At 22.3% G+C, this 25,183-nt stretch overlaps 1 protein-coding gene across 4 annotated transcripts in view; it reads left to right on the top strand.

Annotated features, from left to right (window-relative positions):
- The window catches only part of LOC129609848 (microtubule-associated protein Jupiter), a 144,517-nt gene that overhangs the window by 112,805 nt on the left and 6,529 nt on the right, over positions 1-25,183 (top strand). For all 4 annotated transcript variants that reach the window (XM_055521981.1, XM_055521980.1, XM_055521983.1 and 1 more), the window contains 2 exons: positions 13,138-13,464; positions 24,934-24,957. In XM_055521981.1, the coding sequence (XP_055377956.1) occupies positions 13,138-13,464; positions 24,934-24,957 (351 nt within the window). The remainder of the gene's footprint in view (positions 1-13,137; positions 13,465-24,933; positions 24,958-25,183) is intronic.

The raw sequence follows: 25,183 nt of genomic DNA on the forward strand, positions 1-25,183 counted from the left end.
TTAATTCACGGCATGATGTACTTTTTTATTATTATTAATTTCAATACTAAAGTACTATAATAAGAAAATTTTCAATAAGAAAGAAAGTAATAAAAAAATTATGATCGTTAAATATAAATTTTGTGCGCACTGATCATCAGTTATGGCTCTCATATGTTATAACTGAGAGAGAGAATAAAAAATCTTATACATTTTTCTTCTACTATTAAATTTTCTTTATTATCTACAAATTTAATTCAATTTCTTTTTGATAATCAAAAATCTATATAGTCATTCATTTATAAAATATATTGCATACTCTGCCATATTTTAAATAAACTTGTGGTGTAACACATTAAAAAAATTTTATATATCTGATTGAAAAAGTTAATTTTTCTTTTTTTTTTTTTTACCGGAAATTTTAAATTAAAATTATACATTTTGTGTAATTTGTACTTAAATTGAAGAAATTATATTTTCATTTTCATTTGGAAATTCATTCGAATTTCAAATTTGAAGGAAAACCTGATTTTTTATTACTAGAAGAATTACTTAGGCGAAAGAGCTAAAATAATCATAATTTAGAATCACAAAATGCAGTTATTAAATTTCCAAGCAAAATCCTAATCATATAATGACGAAGGAGAGGAGAATGGTGGGGGGTTTAGTAAGGGTTTAAGTTTATTAATATGAGAGACACAAAAATTTTTAGTTTAATTTCTACGGAAACCAAAAATACAAAAATCAAAAATAAATTGAGTTATAATACTACTGTTATATTACCCATAATTAAAAATAATTTGAATTTCTAGAAAGTATACACAACCATACAACTACCAAGGTCAAAATGATCGGAATTATAATTGCGGGTTCGCAATATCCTAGACATTTTTAGCACAATCTGTATTGTGCTAATGAAGCTCTTCGGCAAATATTATTTAGATATTGTTAAAAACCAAGCAATATTTACATAATACTTGTACATTATTTTATTCATCTTCTTGAAGTTTTTGTAGTTAGCCAAAATATTTACAAAATTGGTAATTCTTCTTTTGAACAGTTGAAATCTTTGTGAACATAATTGATGGTCAGAATGAAAATTGTATATAATAATATTTGATTTAATATAAGAAATATTAATGCAATAGTTCCGACCATGGTCGGATGGTCGGAAATATTTTTCGAATTATCAAACAATTTCTTAAAAATGTTACTGAAGGACTCAAAAACATACTCAACTATAGTTAAGCTTGCCTTTAAATCAGGTTTATATAAATATATAAATTTACATATGTATAGTATTATTTGTATTTGGGAAAGGAAGGGAGACGGTCAATAAAACGTTTATTTACGGCAATTAGCTCACCGTTATATATTTTAATCATTGTTTTAATACTTTGTTACAAATTTTCAAAATTATTTGAATTTGTAAGTTAATTTGATTTTATTGCATTTTACTGCAAGAAATGCACAATGTATTCATAAATTTTAGGCAATAAAAAATAATTATTAAACATAAATAGTAGTAATTTCTACAGTTATGTTTTGATAATTTTTTTTTTTGTTGAAATTTCTGACCTTTATTTTTATTTTCTGGCTCACTACCATAGGCTTGTTATATTTGTTCATAAAGTAATTTATATGTACATACTTAATAATAATAATTGCGCGCGTCATAGTTGATTTATGTTTTATTTTTTTCTGTTGTGTACTTTTAATATTATTATTTTACAAGATATCATATAAATTTAATGTTATAATATCTATTTTATGATTAAATTTTCATTTTTTGTATTTTTTATATCCCAACATGAGTCTCGCACATTATAAAATTATTAATTCGCTGCACATTCACACTATGGAACTTTTCTTTATTCGAATGAACTTGTTTAAATGCTGTTATATACAAACATACATGTATTTTTTTTTTAATATAATAAATTTAATAATTTAAAAAAGAAAAAAAAATATATATATATAATTTTTAAATTGACATTACAAGTTAATTTATCATAAGTTTTTAAGTACCCAACTTGAGACTTTCACTTCAATTTTATGAAATAAGAAATGTTTTCTTGCCAGAAAAAGGCTATACACATATAATCAATTTCTAAGGTTTAAAACAAAGGCTTTATAATATATTTAATATGGCTACTATTCACTGTTATGATACGCTTCTGATTACCTATTATTATTATTAGTATGTCACGCTGACGTTTAATAAATATTTTTTATAATTATTATTATAATAAAAATGTACTGACATTTCAATTATTGTTCAAAATTAAAAATTCATTTTGCAACATACGTACTTTTTGTTACTTTTTATTGCAATTTTTTTTGTATTACAAAAGGATGTAATGTAAAAAATTTTGTAAACATTAAAAAGAAAAATAAAAAAAATTCAATTTAAATTTACAATTTTTCAATTAGCAAATAAACTGTCACTACATTTTGCACAATAATTTGAAATTTCATATTCTTTATAAATTTGTAGTCAATTGAAGGTTGTATGATACATATTGTATTTAGCATGTAAAATATGTACATATTATTGCGAATTAAATTTTGGACATTAGATATGGATTGCGTCTATACTAAGAATGTACAAATTAATTGAATTGTTTTGTTGTAATAAATTATAAAGACATGTTCTTGACCACTTTCAGGGTGCAATACAAATGTAAAAATATACGAAAATATTGCATATATGAACGAGTAGAAAAAAGAAAACAAAATTAATTTCAAAATTTTTTCATACAAAAATTGAGACGTTCATCTAAACGAATACTTTTTTGACTGAAATAATTTCTAAAAACAATTTAATATTATTAAATAAAGTTAATATTTATATAATTCTTATAATATTAATAATTAATGTAAAATATATACAACTAAACTACATAAAAACTTCACTTATATTGATTATAAAAATGTTGAATAAATTTAATTAAAATTTGTTCATACTTATAATTCTCATTAACATTCTCTCAAATTAATTAAAATTTGAAGTTATTTTTGTTTCTTAATTCAAAAACAAAATTGAAAGTACAGTTGTATTTCGTCTTGTCAAAAACAAAGTTTTGAAACTGAATTTAAATCCAAAACTAATTAACAACTATACTTTATTATCAAACAAAAACAGGATTTATTTTTCACATTTCGAAATACAAAGTTAACGTTGACGTTTGTAGATAAAACTCTTTATTACTATCATGAGCTTAAAATTAGCAGTCTAATGCCAAATTTTTACACCAAAATTCGACGTCAATTTAAATGTTAATTAGAGCATACAATGATAATACTTATTACAAAGTTTTATGAAAAACTTCCAGAATTTTTTGAATTGCATTCTATGTATTTCCAAAACGTATCTTATACAATTCAGGGTGCCTAAAATTTTTTGAAGATATCCGATATGGGACGTAATAAATCAATCGTCATAATTTTTATTTAAAAAGATTTTATAATTTTAGGAATTATATAACTATACTCTTGTAAATCCGTGTATACACTCAATTAATCTAACGTAAAAGATGACAACAGGTCGTGTAACTAACACTGCTATATTCTATGTAAAAAAAATAATCAATGATGTTAACGAAAAATAATGTGCAAATATTCAATTGTATTAAAATTTAAAATTATAAATTGCAAAAAACAAAATTTAATTTTTAAAACGCGACTAAATTAAAAAAAATGCATTAAAACAAATTGCAAAAAAACACAAGAAAAAAAAAAAAAAATGTCGAAAGTACCAAGAGATCAGGTGAAAAAAAAATAAAGATAACAGGGAAGACAAAAAAGAAAAACTTGAACATTTTGATTCGTTCTCATGGGATTGTTTTTTTTGCTTCTTTTTACTACTTGAACTTTCCAGAGTTGGTTTGTTTTTGTTTTTCTCTCTCTCTCTCTCTCTAGATGTACTCATTTTGATGGCGCGTATTTTTCATTTCAATTTTCTTTTCATTATTGAAGTGACAATATAAAATGAAAGCTTTTCGATCGAATATGTAAAACCATAAGAAAACCTATAAATGCAATCAGCCAACCTGTATGATTGCAGCACATATCTGCAGAAAATATATGAAAAAAAAAAAACAATAAACAAAATCTTGTTAACTAAAATAAATACAATTGTTTTATTTTTGTTGTTTGTGTACGGAAAAATTTTAAATTTTTTTTTGTTTGGCTTTCACTTTTTAAGAATTAAATATACAAAATTTGTAAAAAAAACACTTACATTAAAATGCAATGATCTAATATTTATAGTGTAGCATATTAAAAATTCATTAAGAGCAATGAAAACAAAAAGCAGATGAAAAAAAAATCTGATATGGTCTGCAAATAACCGATTGTGTTCTGTATGTTTTCTAAATTGTATAGTAAATTTTAATAATAATAGGGATAACAAATTTCGCTAATTTAATACCTTAGGTACGATAATATGTAGAATCGACCCTCAGTAAATATTGTTATACAGAATTTATATGTACATATATGAAATTGCAAAAAATTTAATTAACTATTTTCTTAAACCCGATCATTAGTCTCTTTAATAGGGATTTAATTGCCAGAATTTGACGTAACTTAGAAGTATTAATTTATCACATCCTTTCAGTTAATTTACATACAAATTTTCTGTAAAATCGGTAACAGAACTGAACAGACAGTCTTTTCTACCTTTCACTTAAAAAACTTTATACATTTACGCAAATGGGACAATGTTAAATCTGTTGAGATGATAATACCTCTCTTATGGCGTTCCGAATGTTGTCTACTAACAAATCGGTAAAAAGAATTCAAAAGAAAAGGAACTCATTTTAACTAACAGTTTATTAAAACTAGCAACTAGCTAGTACAAATTTATAACTGCATGCCTCAGGTGTGTTTCTTAATGATGCGTAATAATAAAGAAGAAACAAACAAAAAAATAAAAAAGAGTTTGATAAATTCGCGAAAATTTATTGATAGGCTTCACATAACAATGGTAAAAAAAAAAAAAAAAAAAAAAAATGAAAAATTTTTTTTTTTGAATTTCGTTACAATTTTTGTACTTCAAATGCAATGAAAAGGTATTTTTAATAGGCTATTTAAGTTAGACTATTTTTTTAATTTAATTTAATGATCTTCAATTTAAATTTTAAATTTTCCGAAAATTTAAAATGAATGTACGAAAAAAGAAAGTATATAAAAAGTGTTTTTTATTTTTTAATTAAAATAAAATTTATTCTGCATAAAATTGTTTTTAATTTGTAAAATATTTGGATAATAATCAATATATTAGACCTAATGATGGGAACAACAAAGAAAATCAATTTTAATTTTAAGATGTAAAACAAGGAACTGAATTTATTTTCTATTATTTACTTAGTTAGTTGAAAGATTACTACATTTCGCTTAGTTGAAGAATGCTTCATTCCTTGAATATTATTATCACATAAAAAATCCTGCACTAAGTAATTAAAAATTTATATTTTAGTTCCAAAATAATCACTCATCTTTATGTTATAAGTCGACTTAGTTGTTCGTTTTCCTATTCACTCACGAATCACAATCAATATCGTTATAGGCTATCGTGATATGTGAATGAGTATTTTATTTTTTTTTCAATTTCGATGCGTTATTAAAATAGCATGTTTTTGTACCGCAAATGTTATGAAAACCGGAAAACCGGAAAGTTAGATGCAAGTTTACATGAACATCTAAAATTATATCTAAGATAAAATCTGCATATCAAACTGTAATTATCTTAGAGAACTCAAATTTTAGCGCGAAAACTAAATTTCCAAAATAAAAATTAGCTGATTGCTAATCGCTGATCACAACTCAATCAAAAAATGAATTATCACAATTTTATATTTAAAAAACTCGACTGTAAATCTGAAAAAAATAAGGTATTTGTTGGTCGTCACACAAAGCCTGATAACAAACAGTGTTTGTACGTTATATGAATACAACTTTTTCTAGAATCAAATGAAATCTTAGATTTTGTCATACACTAAAGTAAGCTAAATTTCTATATTTGAGAATACGGAAATTTAATTGTAAGTGTTAACTCGTAATTCGGGAACAATATTTGTTTAATTACAAGTATGACATAATTTTCATTTCTAATTAAATAAAATTTATTTTATAATAAGAATCAGAGATAATAAAAAATAATAAATAAACTAGTGTGCAGATTATTTTTTAAATTTTTTTTAATTATTTTTTTTTTATTTTTTTAATTTATAATTCATGTATATACATTTCTCTTGACATATATTACATTTTCCTCTTATGTAACATATAATAAATATATGTAATTCATTATAAAAGTAAAAAAAAAAAAAAATAAATGAATAAATTTTATAGCCAGCTGTGCTTATACACAACACAATATTTTATTTTAAAAACTTCTCTAAGATCAACAAGATCAGTGAAGTTTTGAACGATATCATACAATTACATACATACATATATGAAATATAAAGTTAATTGGAGGTCAGAAAGTATGAACACGCATACATGTACATACATATATGTATAAATAATGTTATTTATTTTTTGTTAATTTTTGTTTTTTATGTTACACAGAGGTTAATTCATTTTATTTTACTTGACATTTTAAAAGAAAGTCCTCTTGGCTATAAACATACATTTAAAACGAACAAATTTTTGTGACATTCTGACGAAATTTGATATTTAATGTGTCTCTCTTGTCTTTTATTAGTTTATTATATTTTATGTGAAATTTAAAAAAAAAAATTGAACATGTTTAGTTGAAAATTCAAAACGACCATTTTAATTTTAAATTAAAATTTATTAAAATCATATTCTTATTTGTTTTGCATTGCAACTTATATAATATATTGCCTATATTTTAACATTAATAGTATTATTTACTAAATATTATTCAAATTTATTATTATTTTTAAGTAATATTAGTATAAAACCAAAAATATGAGAGCATTACTCACACATAATATGTTAAGAAAAATTTAATTTTATATGTCAGTATTATCTACAACTACACTACAGTATTGAATATATTTAGGCCCGGAATTCCTCAGTTATTCGCCGCCCTACGAGGTTTTTAAAAAAATTGTGCCCCACCCCACCCTTGTTATCAAGTGAATTTCGCTCTAAGTACAAAGAAACATTTTTTTTTGTAAAATACATGATCGAAAAATTGGAAAAAGTTAATTGTAATTGTCATTCTTTGCAAAAAAAAATCGAATTTTTATATTTTTAAAAGTTTTCGATGGCATCCCTGCTTTCTGTCGCTGTTTAACTGTTTTCTAATTGTGAAGGCCATAATTGTGAAAATTATTATTATAACAATAATGCTTAAAAGTGACAAACATATTCATATGTTACGTTGTATATTAAATTTGTTATAACCCTAATAATTAGATTTTTGTAAATTGTATTCCATATTTTGCAACAAGAACTTGTTGTATACATATTTTAATATTGACCAATAGAACCTGTATTTTGAGTGATTCTTAAGGGAGGTGAACTTGTTTGAAAAAAGAAATTTTAAAAGAAAAATGTTTAAAATTTAAAAAAAAAAATTGCCACTTTAATATCAATTTGATTGTGAGTGAAAATATTGAAGGTTGGCATTCACTTCTCATCTTCCAACAAACTCCAACTGATTTAATTTTCTTTAATTTTTTTTTAATAAACTTGCAGTTAACACTTTCGGGTCACAAAAAATTGCATATGCATTGTTCAATCTCTACACAAGCTCCTTATTATATTATTAGCAATAGTTTTCTGAGTTCTTTTTGCACATAATTTCAATATACAGAAGTAACTTAGTATATATACATAAATTATAATGTATATATATTGCACTGTAAATGAAATTTTTTGAATTAATAACTTTATTAAATCAATGAAATCAATTTGTTTTTGTTTTTGCAACTATACATGTTTACAATTTTGAACAATTTTACTCTATGTATCTAATGTATCTAAGAATAATTATATAAAAAAAAATCCCGAAGAAATTTTCATTTTCCAATAATCTTAAACTATTTTTATTAAAATATAGCACATGAAAAATTTAACAATTTCCAACATGATTTTGTATCTATAATTAAAAATCTACTAGACTACTTATACATGAGTGCATTGTACATATGCATGCTTTTTTCATAATAAAGAATTTAAAAAACAATAATTATACCACGAAAATATCAAGATCCTTTCACATTGATTAAATTAATAAAGTTATAAAAACAACTACATATACATATTTTGAGCATTATATTTTTCTAACTATATATTTAGGTATTAAAAATCATGCAATTATAATTGCAATCAAAAATTTTAATACTTTTATACTTAAATTATTTAATTTCAGTTTAGAAATTGGAACTATCATAATACTCGTATCGTATATTTGCTATATAATCTATATAAATTAAGAAACAAAATAATAAGATCAGATGGGGTTTATATTACACCATAAAATAAAAAAAAAATAAAAATCGAAAATTTTTAAAAAAAATTTCAACTTTGATAATTGAATTAAAATTTTTTGAAATCATGATTTTTTCGTTTTGTTCATAATTTATCCAGCGCGCGATATTAGATATTTTCACTTCGAAATTTATTTATCAGTAAAATATTTTATATATATATATATATATATATATATATATATATATATATATATATATATATATATATATATAAATTATTAATAAATTTAATTAAAACCACACAACCGCAACAAAATGTTTCAATAATTTTAATCGTGATTCAAATCATATTTATAATAATAAAAATATTAAAAATAATAAATATATTTAATGTATGTGTATATTATGAAAAAGAAAAAATGAAAAATATAGATAAGAAATTGGACTGTTGTGAAAAAGTGAAATGGTACCAACTGAGAAATCTTTCCAATATATATTTTTTTTGTTTTTCTGTAATTTCCACGATAAACTCACGAAAACGATTAAATATTATGATTTTCCTTTTACTTTTTCATAATAAATTCTTAATGATTGCATCGAAATTGTAATCGCATATCCTCGATTTTTTTATAATCATCTCTTCTTAATCTGACGTGTTTTAAAATCGTATGTACATTATTTGGTTACCACCTTTATAAATATTTTAATGTTGAAAATCTTTTAAAGTATCAAATGGCATTCCAAAAAATGTCTTTATTATTTATACAGATATTTTATTGCCTCGTTGAAGTCTTATGCCACAGGTGTGACTAAACAGTAAATTGTCGGTTTTGAAACCATGTTTCTATATATAGCTTTCTAATATGATTGTCTCAATAGAACAAAAATATTGCTTTTAATTTTAATACAATAAAAATCTTGAAATAAATTTATTTATTTTGGCGTATATTTGTAGACTTTAGACCCAATTTTTTTAAGTATTTTTTTAATTAGTAATAAACTTGAAAAATGAAAAAACAATATTTAAATAAACTAGTGCATTGCATATTAATGCAATTAATTAATAAAAGGATCTAATTAGAAATTGTAGATTCAAAAAATTATCGAGATAAAGATTAGTGTGTTAAATGAAAATTTTTCTTACGAAAAAATGAAAATATTAAAATTATTTTTAAGAAAGTTTATCGGAAATTAAAGTCATGAATTGTATCAATTGAATAAGTGGCAAATACCCTCCAAATTATAATTTAACTTAAAAAAAGGTAGTGGTTTTGAGCTACTTGAGTTTTCACTAAGGCTATTACTTATTTTTAAAATTTTGATGCTAAAGAATCAACACTATACAGAAACACCACATAGTTCTTAAAAATGAAATTTCCTTTTCACTTTAGGAAGAAAAACATAAAGTTTTCATAATAAAAGTACTTCGAGATTTCATTTAAAAATTTTTGATAGATTCTGAAATTGGGTTTATAACACTATAAATAGCAATTGCTAGCAATAGCTAGCAATTATAGGGTATTGAATTTTTGTAATTTAAACTTTCAAAGCACTGATAACTTTGATTAATTTAATGAAAATTCTTTGAAACAAATTGTTAATTTCGGAACTGTATAACAACAGTCTGAATTAACTTAATAACTATAACCTTAAAACTTTTTCACAGAAATTGTTCGAAGAACACTTTTACAAATTGTATAATTGTCATTCTTTGCAAAAAAAATCGAAAGTAAATTTTATATTTTCCAAAATGTCTATAGCAAACGAAAGAGGAAAGAAATTTAATTATTTTTAAAATTCAATTAACTTTATTTTAAAATTTTATGTCGACATTCAAGTCTTTTCGTATCTTCCAATCAGTTTGCATTAAATTTGAATGTCATTTTTGAATTTGTAATTGAAATAGAAATTGTGAATTGAATGTAGAATAAACTTCAATTTTCCAACTATATGATTTTCAACATGCACCTTCGAAGATTTTAACCAAAAAAAAAAGTCAAAAGTAATTGGTTTTTGAAAAAATTATAAGACAAGAGAAACAGAGATAGGTATAGTGAGCACACCCATTAAAAAAGAAAATAATAAAAAAAACAACAAAAAATTAATTTAATTTACTTTAATTTTTGAAAATAAAAAATAACAGCAATATTCAAAATGTTAGTAAATTACCGTTAATACATTTAAAATAATGGTACAGAGTAAAATGACAAGTAATAAACGGGAAGAGAAGAAAAAAAAAAATGATTTTTTTTCCTTTTAGTGACCACCCACTACTATTGTAGCAACTGTTTTAAAAATTTTATTCTGACAAGATAATCGAAGTTAATTTCTATTGTAATAATAAAAAAAAAAATCAAAATAGTCTTCGCAAGCAAAAGTTCAAATGAAACTAAATTTTATTTAATTCCAGTTGTTCTTTTTACGAGAAGGGAAACAAACTAAAGGGACCGAAATCAAATCAAATTTTTTATTAAAAACAAAGCAAAAGAACCTTATTTTTTAATTTTTTTTTTGTTCATTATTTTCATGCTCATTTAAAATAAATCAAAATTTTTTTGTTATTTTTGTCTTAGGTTTTCGGTATTCTATATAAAGAATTGCGAGCAATTAGATAGAGTTTTTTAGATAATAAGAAAGTTGTAAAATTTTCGCTTTAAAATAGATGTCAAAACCTTAATAATTTCCGAGAGATATATAGATTTTAAGAAGTTTTGACAAAAATTGCAAAAAAAAAATTCTACTTTTCCATAACATTCTTGCGATATCCTAAATTTTATCTTGCAATTTAGTCTGGGTTTGTAACCAAAACTTTGAAATAAAAGGTATTTCAAAACGCGAATACTGAGGTATTATAGCTTAATTGTTTATCTTAAATATTTTTTGAAATAGTTAGCGTTACTATTTTGCCATTTTCAACTTCAATTAAAGTTTGTAAACATTTCTCCGAGTTTTTACCGAATAAGAGACTACAAACACAAAAAAAAAATTTACTTACTCAAATTTTAAAAGCCTTTTTTTGGAAAATAAAAATTCACAAATTTTGTCATCATTTTTTTTGCCTTTCTTTAAATTTTCGGGGCTATTTTCAATATACATAAAGCTTAACAACGTTACCAAATATTTTAAACTCAGTTATAATTTTTTTTTTTTTTATTATGATTTTTAATTGCGCTTCTTCAACTTTATTGCATGATTTTATAAAATTATTTTATCATTTATATAAATTTTTACGTACATACATAAATATATGTATGCATATATGTGCTATTATATATTATTTATTTAAATGTTCTTTCTCTGTGTAATATTCTTTATGCTGATAGATGCATGAACATGAAACATAAAAAATATTATACTTATAAAAAGATATGATAAAATATTTCAGTATTACAGATTTCATAATTCTAAAGGGATTCATTATTAATTTATAAAAAAAATTAATTTTCTTTAACCAAATTTTTCTCAGTGTATCAATTACAGTTTAATTTTTATCGTTATATCGAAAAAAATTGTTCCGGAAATCATTTGAAAAAGCAAAAAAATTCGATTCAAAATATGGATTATACTAAGCTTAAATGAGTTTTAATGTGAATACCCATATACTTTTTCTAAAAATGTACGATATGAATTATTTAATTATTTTCTAATTTAAATAAGCATTGAAACTCCCTGTATTGATAACTTTCGGTCAATAAAACAGGCGATTATTTATCATACATATTAATTATTATTAGAATAAAAATTAATTTTATAGAAAGGGTTTTAGTTTGATAATTTGGGGACTAAATATATCAGGATATTAATTATATCTACCGCAAAACAATTCACAAAATATTTGTTTTAAAAAAATGTGATAATAAATCCGTATTAACTTGAAAATTATTAATAAATAGAATGTAAGCGCAAACTAATTCAAAATTAAAGCAAAAATATTTCAATATTAAAACATTAAAATTAATCAATAATAATCAATATTAAAATACAAATATTTAATACATTGTATAACACAATATAAATTTAAATAAAATTTTTTTGAACACTAATTCTTCACTTATAATAGTTTTATAGTGTTAAGATAACAATACCATCACAGTATGAACGAACAATATAAGATTTAGTTTAATCTAATACTCTTATTTAACAATTAAAATACAAAATATATATAGAAATATTAAAAAAAAAAATAAAATTTTATTTACTGAAATATTTGCAAGTTATTCTATAGTTTTTTAAAAATTTTCTTTTCTTAATATTGTTATTGCATTTTAGAGTTTTACTTTTACAATTTTTCATTTAATTTTTTTTTTATTAATTCGAATCTAATAATTATTTAAAATAATAAAACTATAATAATATTTAATTTTATTAATTTTAAATTTTTTTTCTTTTTATGTTTTTTTTTTCCTATTTTCGTTTATTTGCCTTTGTAAAATAACCAAAAAAAAAAAAAACAAAATCAAAACACAATCAATTTATCTATTGGGATCAAAACACCATATGAACAACAACAACAACACCAACCACAACAACAACATCAACATGAACACCATAAAAATTTTTCTGAATAAATCACGAAAATAAAAATACAAAAAAAAAATTATTGTTAATTGTTATTAACATTATATTTAATAACAATAACAAAAATTACAAACAACTTGTCTATATACACAATATTCTTCACATATATAAAATCTCCTCTTAATATATACATATATGTATCGTGTATAATATATATATACAGGTGATAGTATTCGTCGTGGTCAAAAGCAAATTGATTCATATACCCGACTTTTTGGTGAACCAGAACGTAATTATACACCAGCTAAAAATCATATGAAGAGCAGCATTCCAATTGGTGGTACATCAACATCATCATCATCAACATCATCAAATGGTACAGAAACAAATGGACATAAAAATGGTAATGGTGTACACCATCATCAAAATGGTAATGGTACTATAACATCATCATCAGCTTCTTCTTCAGCTAGAAATGGTAAAATGGAAAATGGTGGTGGTTCATCAAGCTGCACGTCATCTGAATATCAAAATGGTGTATCAAAAACAGGTGAGAATTTAATTTAATTCTTTTTTATTTTTTTTTTTATTTTTCTGTTTTTTTTTTTTGCTTCAAATGAAATTTTAATTTATGATTTTGTTTTTTGTTTTTTTAATATTTATGGTTTGTTTTTATTTTATCACTACTTAATCAAAAAGAACGAATAATATTCCATTTTTCTTTCTTGTTTTTTTTTTAAATTTTTTTGTGTCCCGTTGAGAATTGGCTAAGCGAGTTGCCTCAATATGCTTTTAAAATGCATTAAGAAAAACTGTAATTTGTGCACACCTGTACAGTTTTTTTTATTTTTATTTTTAATGTAATAGATTTTTTTTTTTTTCAGTTTTTAATTTTTTGTGTTTTGATTTTTTTAATAGCAATTAATATTAACTGTTATAATGATAATGATAACAATAATATGCTTTATAAGGTGTGTACTTTTCACGGAAAAGTCTTAAAAAATATGATTATTTCTTTTGTAATTTCTTATTATTCTTTCTGTGCAATAAAATATACAGAAAAATAAGAAGTTATGAGAATTTTTGGGGAAAAAAATTTTGCAGAATTTTTATTCAGGTTCACTTTTTTGTTCAATTGTAAATTTGTTTATCTCTTTTCTAAATTAATTGTTTTAAAAGTAAAATTATTATATTTTTGGTATGATACTTTGCCCTTAAATTAAATTACTTTATTATTTTAAAAATTACCTCAAATATTGTTCGCAACATTGCTTTCAATTCTATTAAGAATTTTAAAATTTATATAACAAATTTATGTCTAATTTAAATTAGACTTTAATACCATCGATAATATTGCCTTATTTTGTGTATTTCCCGATATATTTAATATTTCTGTAATAAATTTCCTATGAATCATTTAAAAATAAAATTTAACTGAACTAATAGTCAATATTTTCTTCAAGAAACTGAAAAATAAAGCAGTTGTTGTTTTAAAAAATGACATTTTATTTTGGTTTCTGTTAAATTGTGCTTCTTTGTTTTATTGCATACTTCTAGGAAAATGACAAAAAACTCAATGTGCAGAAACATACTTAAAAAATAATGATTAAATTAAAAATTTTATATTATTTTATTTATAAAAAAGACATGACAAATAATGCGGAAACATGAAAAAAAATCTAATTCAAAAAAAAGTCTATTTTGAGTATATTGTAGTTTGTCTGTGTAATATTACGATAGCAAAATTTTCTCGTCATCTTTCTGGAATTTTAAAATTTCAAAAATATTTTTGATTTTCGTATAGTGAATTGTCAAAAATTGAAATTTCAATTTGTGTATATAATTTACAGCTTTCTACTTTAAGGAGATTAGAAGTTTTGTAAAAGTTAATGTGGGAAAACAAACAGAAATATTGAAACCAACAAGACATTTTCACATTTTCTATAAAGAAGTGCTTGAAACAGTCTATGTCTAAGATATTCAAAATCAAATTCTATTATTTAACTTATATTTCACAGCATTTTCAATTAGAATTTACGAATTCATCATTAAGATTTGCTTTTCTCCTTGAAAATAAAATTGGTTTTTGCTTAATCAATTTCTAAAATAAAAAAAAAAATCCAATTCACATGGGTTCCCATTTGCAATATATATAAGTATGAATATCTATGTTGTACATATTAATAAGATTAACTCACGTAAAATAAAAAATACATAATGTTTTACTTCTCAAAATCATACAATAATCCTATTTTTATTCCATAAAACATATTGAAAAATTTTTCAAATTTTCTTTTTTTCTCAATAAATTTCTTAATTTTTCCAAAATTGTATAGAAAAATTGTAAAATTTCGTAATAATTAATAATCTAATCTCAACCATAATTGTTATTTTATTAAATAACTTTTTTCACATACACTTCAATAATATTCTTTCCAACCAGTTGTCTGACATAAAAATTTCAAAAAATATTACGTATCGTTTCGACTATTTAGAAAATATTACGTGTACGAAAAATTTCTCGTTATTATAATTTTTTTTTCTTCTTTGTTTTGCTGTCAAATAATATGGTTAAACAACATATTTTTCTTTTTGATCGACTAACCACGCATTTTACGATAAACGTACGTGTTAATGTTATAAAAAATAATAATCACAATATTCGTTAATTTAAAATTCACAATATTAATTTTCAATAAATAAATGAAAAAGAGAGAATCATCAACATAATCTCTTTGAATCTGTTAATTTTAATTATTAGACATTTAATATGTGCGAGTATCTTAAATTAAAATATAAGAGAAATCAATAGGAAGTTTTTGTTAACATTTCCTTGAAAATGAAAAATTTTAGAGAAGATTGTACTACGTATATAACATTTTGTTTAAACAGAACTATTTCATCTGTAATATTACATGTTATTCGAATATGATAATAATATAATTATTTACATAGCAACTACTGAAATCTGTCACTTGTGTTAGAATTGAAGTATATCAAATTGAAATCAAATTGATGACATTTAACAATTAAATAAATGTCATTTATAAGCCACACTTTTGTATTAAAAGAATTCTTACATTTTAATCTTGTAATTTAATATATATTTTTCTTGAAATAAAAATTAATTTACAAGTTATTGCTAGCCGCACACCAATATAAATTGTAATTAATGAAGTTTTTTTTTTTATATAAAAGTCAACATTATGAATCTGTTCTGTCAAAATCAATTAAAATTTTTAGTATTTATTCGTTATAATATTGGAATAAAAATGGCTTCTTATTGGTTATAATAATTATTATAAATATTCAGTTTTCTTTATACTTACGTTATATAATATGTGCAAAAATATACATAAATTTTTTTTAAATTAAAAATATTAATAGCTTTATATGTAGAACAATTAATATTTATTTCAAGAATTTCCTATGAAGATTTAACAATTAAAAATTTAATTTACACCCTTAAACGTACATAATTAACAATTTTACAAACAATTCAGTTTAGTTTATACCAAAATGTTTTTTTTGGTATAAAGATTAGGGGATGTTATAAAGATGTTTTTAGAACTAAATTGTATTTTCAGTCCGTGCTCTTATTGTATAACAATATTTTATTATTATTTTTATTATATTATACTACAACATTAGTTATTTAAGCTTATTCTAATAAATTATATAAGGCGAAATTTCTTGAATTTTTTTCATTCGAAAAGAATAATATTGTTGAATTATAATTATAATTTCTTTGTAATTTCTTTGTAGGTATTTAAACCTAATAACATACCGAACAATTATGAGCTGACTTGTATAGCTTGATTTATGAGTGTACTCAATATAAATTTATCTTGTAGTATTTCAAAACTAATCAATATTTGAATACGTACTTAAAAAACCTATGACATTTTTAATGTAAAATTTAATAAATCAATATATTAAAAATGTACACTATTAACCCTTTACTAATAACAAAATGTAAATTACAATTTTTAAAGAATATTTTATAATATTTTTCCTGTTGCTTTCAATTAGCCATTATTAAATTTTAATTATTGTTGTACATCCTTTACACTTATTACGGTTTTACACTAATTTTGTTATTGAAATAACAAAATTCTTAAGGAAACAATGCTTAAATATGCTACTTAAAAAGTATATATAGTTTTACAATGAAATTTTTATTTATAATAATGAGTAAGAATTTTAAAAACATTACTTTTAAAAGTCTATTATAAAATCTATTTTAAAAAATATTAAAAGATATAAAGAATATTAAATAAAGTAGATATAATCAACTGGTTAATAATAAGGGAGAATTGAATTAAAGAGTGACAATAAATATTATAGAAGATGATAATCTTATTATTTAATATTAAAGTAAAAGAGAAAATATAATACAGTCTAAAAAATATAAAAAATTAAAATTTTTAGGATAGTCTTTAACTACTTAATTGTTTTTCTAAATATAATTTTAAAATATTATTAACCCTTGAGAAACGGTTTTCAATTCATGTATTAAAATAAATGCATCATATTCGCAAACACTTAAGAACGATTTTAAGCGGTCTATATCCGAAATTAAAATTACCAGTTCTTTTATCCGTTTTTAAAAGACATATTCGAATTGGGAACTCTTTTTCAGCAAAATAGGTAATTTTATAATAATTTTAGGCACAAAATTTCAAAACCGGTCTAAACAAAAACCATTTTTCATTTCATTTAATTTAAATTTTAACTTACCTGAGTTTATTTAAGAAAAAACTTAATAGTATAATTTTTTTTCACAAAAACTACATACATTTATAAATAAAATGGTGTTATGTTTCCTGTAAGATGATCCCAGTAAAACTAAAAATAAATGCCTCTAGAATTCGTAGTCTTCATATAGGCCCGAATTATATTTTTATTACAAAATGCTTATGCAAAACCTTTTGTGTTTAAAAGTATGCTTTTCAAGCTACGAGTATCAAAAACTTGTGTTTGAAAAAGTACAAGTACCATTGTATCAGCATATTAGTTATGTAAGAACACTCTATGACAGAACTACAATATGAGATATTCATTGGGAAGGTCAGTTTGGCTTTTGTTGCCGAATGCGTTAGCAAACAAAAAGTGCTGCTAATTTCGAATTTTTTTTCGATTGTTTGCTGTTTTCAATATATATTTTCGAAATAAGAAATACAAATATTTGAATTTTGAATTTTCTAAAATACTCGATCAAACAAAAATTTAATTTTCATATTTTTGTGGGATAAAATCGTACTGCGTTTCAGTGACGTGCATCTGCAAATTAAGAAACATTTAATATCAATTTCAGTTAGAGAAAGTCTTAACAGTTAAATATTTCATTTAATAATTATTATAACTTTTTCTAAAATACTTTGTCAAATTTTAGAAAAATTTAATTTTTACTTTTATCCCATGCTTCAAATAATCTTATTTTCTAAAATCAAATAAGTTATAATTTTAAAATAGATCATAATTTATAAAACTTTGAATAAATTTAATTTTTAATAATTGTTTTTTTTTTCAAGTACTTTCTATAAGCGCACATATGAAGCAAAGTAAAACGGAAAACAAAAAGACCTTTTAAGGAAATTTTCAACCATTTAATTCAAAATCGATTAAAACTCTATACATACTTTAATTGGCGGTGTAAACATCAAATTTAATAACCAAAAAAGAAAACAAATCTCATAACTCTTGAGTTGCTGCTATCAATTTCAATTTTCAACAAAAGTTTCGAGTTCTGTTTTTTTTTTTTTTGTTTTTGTTATACAAAAATTTATTATAAAAGAAAGAAGAAAATTGTTAGTAAAATTTAATTATGAATTTTTTTTTTTTACTTTAATATTCGAAAGAAAAATTATTAAAAGGTTGGTTTTCTATATGAATTTTTTCTTTTCTAAAAATTGATTTAAACTGCGCACTCTTTAACAAAAAAATCATAAAAAATCATTAAAAACGAAAAAAAGAAATGGTTAAATTAAACATTAATTCGCGTGTGAATGTTGTTAACTTTTAATTTTTTTTACAATTTTAAAAGTCAGTAGCATTTCAATTCTTCATTAACCATATATTTGCAGACATTGTTAGGTAGGTAGGTAGGTAGGTAAATAGTATAATAAAAACAAAGAAGTATAACATGTTTATTTATTGCATTTGACTGACACTGACAGTTTCTTTCGCCATAATATAAACTCTGTAATATGAGTATATTTTGAACGTAAGGAAAAAAAACAGCACAACAGTAACAGTAACAGCAATAATAGCAAAAACAACAACACCTTCTTACTTATACATTAAACTTATTTATTCATTTGTATTTTTAAATCGTTGTTAAAAATTATAATAAATTATTAGCTTTCATAGTGAATATTAGTTCCAACCCCCAATTTAGAAATTTTTTCGTATTTTTCTTTAATGATTTATCTTTTACAATTCAAAAATGAAAAAAAATATTTTTTTTTGTTATACTAAATATTTTATTTTATACTTATAAAGCCATTTTGTGTTTCTTTAAAACTTTAGGATATTTAGTCCGAAATATCAGTGATTGCAAGATTAAAAAGTTTGTTTTCCAAATTTTCTAAAACAATAAACTTGTAACATAATTACACAAATTCAAATTAAATTGAATGATTCTGTTGAAATTGCATTTCGTTCGAATTAATGTCATCAATATTTTTAAACAAGAAATCATTGCGATCATATAATATGGTAGTCGAGCTCTATAAATGATAAATGGCGATTTTTTGCCTCATTTTTAAAATAATAAAGTCTGATATCGTCACCAGTATCTTAACCGATTGAAAAGGCAATTTTTTTGTAATGGATTTGTTGAAATCTTTTGCAAATTGCTTTCATTTTAATATTTTGCTTTATTAACAAATCAATTAAGATGAATGTGAAGCTTATTGCTGAACACGTTTATTCAAATGATTCTCTGATTTTATATTCTACAATAATTGTAATATTTAAACCAAAGTTGGAATATTTCTTATAGCACTGTTCATGTGTGAGTTTATTCATGAATAGAATCATCACTGTACCCTTCATTATCTACATTTTCCTTACTTCTTTAGAGAATTATAAACTGGCTTTAAAATTTATAACTTTTTTTATTTTTGACTAAAAAAAAGTATAGCGTAAATAGAAAAATCAGTCAATTGTTTAATATAGTATAATTGGCTGGCTTTGAATCATTTGTCAGACCTGACTGATTTTAAGCGACTTTTTGGATAAAAGATTATAAGCTTTTAAGAAAATTTTTTTTATATTATGTGTTTTTTTTCTTCTTCTACTAAATTAACTATTTAACATCAAAGGCAATTTTTTCTTTTCGTCTTAATAAATTTCAATGTTTTTTTATTTATTTTATCTTAACTACTGAGAAAAGAAAAAAAAAAGGAAAAAAATTTCTAACACGAAAAAGGAAAATTCAAAACTATCCAAAATGTGTAAAAAAAAACCGAGGAAAAAATTAGTAATAAACGAAACGCAAACTGAGCTGAAAATGAATAATTGCATTTTTTGTTTTTATTTTTTTTTATAATTTTTACTGTTTTTGAAAAACAAGCAAAATTATTTGACTTTGATTCAACTTGACTTGACTTTTAATGATCACTACACAATATCATGAAAGAGAATCAAAAAAAAAATGACGATAAATTGATAGTGTTGTTAACACTATTGAAATTAGTAAGTAAAAGTTAAGTTAAAAGAGTTATTAAATATGAAAAAAATGAAAAAAAAAAGTTTGTTCCGTTCAACTATTGGGCTTTTCAATTATTTTCTAAAAATTGTTTTTAGTCTGATGAACAAAAATAATTTTTTTATTATTAAAAACTATATCTTTAAATTGATTTGTGGAATTTTTAATTGACATACACTGAATTCCAAATGAATGAAATTTTTTCGATTCAAAACATTCCTGAAAGCCTATATATTTTCCCTAAGAAATTTTTCTATACACAGTAAATTTTTTCTATTGCTTATAGCAACGACAATTGATAAATTTTAGAATTATGTTGACCCAAAAAATAGTTGAACGAATTTGTCACAGCAATGCTGTGGCAATAAGGAAAAATAACTTAACTTAAAATTAGTGTATATATAGTTCCAAATAAATCCAATTAAACGATGAAAATATTTAGAAAACTATATACCTAATTAAATTCCAATTTGTTCTAAGTCAATTTTACATTATTCAACTATTTATCGATTTCCTATAACTTCTTATTGCCGCAATATGTTGAATACCAAAATTATTTCAATATTATAAACTGATTGATTGTCTAATTATATTAGTTTAACAATTTTTTTTTAAAATGCGAGTACAAAGTATTTGGCACGTAAATTTTGTATTCATTGCTTGAGGCAACAGCCTCTCTAAGAAAATACAAGTATACGAATTATGATGGCATCTTAGTAAAAAAAAATATTTTAACATGTAGATGTTATTATAATTTCTGTGGTTATATTATAATAAACAATAAAAATTTATAATTTGCCACTACTGTCTTTCCGTTAATTGCTATTAAACCGTAAAAAAAAAAATAACCACTACTAGCTGAGTAGTATTAATGTTTTTATTCTCTTTTACTCTTTCTTACAAATTAAAATTAAAATATAAGACAAGAGTTATTTTATTAAAATTAAATAATAACAGCAATAATAGATAAATATCAATATAAGATTAAAATTATTTATGTAGATATAGAGAGAGATTGAATAATGTGTTTGTTACCAAAGATTATGATAATAACGATAAAGATAGCCACATATATTAATTTTACAATAAAAAAAGTAAAAAAGAAAATTACATACTTTCGTACACTGCGATAATAATATTGTTATTAAGCAATTTAACAGTGGGTGTTTTAAGATGAAGGTGTTTTTCTTTTTATGTATTCGTAATTCAAATATTTTTTTGCAGATTTTTCTTTGGAAATTTTAACAAGAAAGAAAATCTTGTTTTATCATAAATGTAGTTTATTTTTTTTTTTAATGTGTTTTAAGCAGATTTATGTATAAGTAAGCAAAATTAAAATTGAAACTAATAATAATAAAACATATTTTTTAATATTATTGTATTTTATAAATACGTTATAAGTTGCAACTTATTCAACAAGCTCAGACGAAAGTAAATATTTCTTATCATAAAGAATACATTTTATGTGATAAACCTGTGTATTTCGAGAAATTATCGAGTGAAAATTTAGAAAGAAAATCTTCATAACTTATTCTAATTGACAAGTTAATAAAACGTGAGGAAAAACTAATTGACAATCAAGCTGATTTAGTAATGAATATTTCACTTATTAGAATTAGAACAAAATTTTGGAGCCGTTTCCGGTGTTGCTTTAAAAAAAATGTTTTAGCTACCCAAAAAAATTTTGCTCTACACATAAGAATTTTTTCAACAAAATTATTCCACTTATATGACCCGTTTTATAGTCGAATTTTGAAATTTCACTAAGATGTCTTAAAATTATCATCATTTTCCCACTGAATTTAAATAACATATTTTAAAATTTTCATATCAAATATAACTACCCAAAGATTCCACAAGTTTCAAAAGGACTTTGTTATAACATTGTGTTTTGAAATACTCGTTTCATTTGATTTTATTAATATTTTAAAAATTAGTCAATCCCTTCGTTATATTCTATTAGATTAGCTAATTCAAATTTAATGAAAATTGTCATCTTTGGTTGAAATCATAAAACAGTTGGATCAAGATATATATATTATGTCAATTACTACTTATATGTACGTACGTATATCTAAATTTTCACCTAATATATGATCAACTCTTTCAGGCTTTCACTGTATTCATAACCATATATACATTATATGTTTTATAAAATTTAACAAAGACATGTAGAAAATATGTCTCTTAGAAATGAGAGCATAAATGAAGCTATGATTACCTCTCAAAAAACATGGATTTTGGCACCCCTACAAATATAATAATAATTATTGTGAAAATGTTAAGGTATTGATGACTAAGATACATGAAAGTTTTTTAAAAGATATCAATAATTATTTAACGAAACAAAAATCACAACAATACAGTGAGTAAAATGGCTATTAATATCCACCATTTTGTATTATAATATCAATAATATCAAATTTCGAAATTATATTACGAATTTCTTCTATTGTGTTTATTTCCCGTTTATATTAAAAGCATAAATTATGCGAAGTTTGTGTCTCTTCCACAAAATAAAAAAAACAAATAGGTACAAAAAATTATTTTGGCCTTGAATAAATCCATTGAAAATGAATGATAACCGTTAAGCTTGATTAAGAACAATATTAAAGTGAAAAAACAAGAAAAATATTAAAAAAAAAATTTTTTTTTGAGCAAAATTTTCGCATCCCCAATATTACAATAATATTCTTTTGTGTTTAGCTTCCTTATAAGTATGTACACATGTATATACATATTTCTAAATAAAATAAACTTAAATGAATAAGAAATAATATTTTAGTGTTACCATCCAGTTAAAATAAAGTCAATCGAATCTCGAAAAAAAAGTATGTTTTTAAAATTATTTATATGTAAAATCTTAAATAGCTCTACAAGAACTCGAAAAGTGTTAAAATTTTTGAGGTTACAATTTTAGTAATATTGAAATTTTTATAATTTTTTGATTATCAAATTATATTTTTTAAATAAAGCAGTGTAATCCACTTTAATATTTTTAATAAAGTTCGGAACTATTTACTATTTTACTATTAATATTATAACAATATACTACTTTTTCTGATTTAAAAACACTGGTATAGAAATGAGATTTTTTTTTAAAAAAAATTAAAGTGTAACATGTCAAATCAAAGATAGATGACAAATTGTTAATGGCGTCGTATAAAAAATTTTTCAATATACTTATTTGTTAGGTATAAAACTGATTTAATAACAAAACAAAAAATCTTAAAAACAAGTCAACCGAATCGTTAAAAATTAAAATTTATAAAGATTTTGCTGAAAACAAAGTATTGAAAAACACTTTAGTTTTAGATTTGGAACTCTGAAATTTTCAATCTCATTTTCATGATATAAAATTTTCAGATAACGAAAATCTACTTTATCGATTAAATATCGAAAAACTTACGATATTGATTTTTAATTGCTGCATTTACATCGTAAATAATGTTAATTTTGTAAAATAACAAAAAATTATTAGGCTTGTTATGTATAATGAATTCGCTAAGAATTCTAATTAATGTGAAAGTTTAGTATTACGTATGTATACCGAATTCATCACATTTTTTCGTCAAATTCACAAAGAAATTTGGCAAATTGGAATATGATGTGACAAGTATGATAATTTGTCAAAAGTATAATGAATTTTATTATTATATTTTATTTTGAAATATTGTCATTGTGTCATTGTCAATTTACCTTAATTCGACAAGTTGGCGAATTAGCCCTTCATAATAGCTCTATAAATTATTCAAATTCATTTGCCTATTTTGGCCATTAATCATTTGACATTATTGATTAAATTTGTACATATTATGGTAATCATTTTAAATTTCCTTTTAAATGGCATGTTTAGTTACTAGCTTTTTTTTCTTAATAATTTATGTACAAATAATTTTAAAAGCAAATTTATTATTTTGGGATTTCTATAAAACAAAATTTAGCGTCAAAATAATATTTGTTTAATTAATAGAAAAAAATATGTTTATTAAAATACGGATTAAGCAAACATTTATAGCAAAGTGCTTAGTTTTTTCCAATTTATTCAGAAAATTCGAATCGTTTTTGGATATTAATTTTATTTAAATATTTTTTTTTCAATTCTATCATTACAAAATTTGTCATATTTTATTATTATTGAAATTTAGTTATTATTGAAATTTTTATATTTGATTTTAAAATTTCATTACATATTTGTTTGAAAAAGAAAATATTTCAAAAAGAAAAATAATTTTTTTTTTATTAAAATTAAACATAATTATTTTCCAAATTTCTTACACGCTTGCATATTTAATCGTAAATCAGTTCATAATTATCGGAAAATGAGCAGTAAGTAATAATTATTTTATTGAAAATTTATTTTGTCTCTTTTTTTTTTAAATTAAAATTTAAAAATTAAAATTATTAAATATAAACAGAAAATTTAGTAATAAATTTGAAAAAGATGGCTAAACATTTGGAATAATATCAGAAGAAGGAATTGGCAACATTAATTGGAAACTGAACATTTTTTATTTTTAGGTCTAATTGCTATCATTAATGACATTCAATATTT

The sequence above is a fragment of the Condylostylus longicornis genome, unplaced genomic scaffold, assembly GCF_029603195.1.
Source record: "Condylostylus longicornis isolate FDR11 unplaced genomic scaffold, ASM2960319v2 ptg000040l, whole genome shotgun sequence".
Taxonomy (NCBI): Eukaryota; Metazoa; Arthropoda; class Insecta; order Diptera; family Dolichopodidae; genus Condylostylus; species Condylostylus longicornis.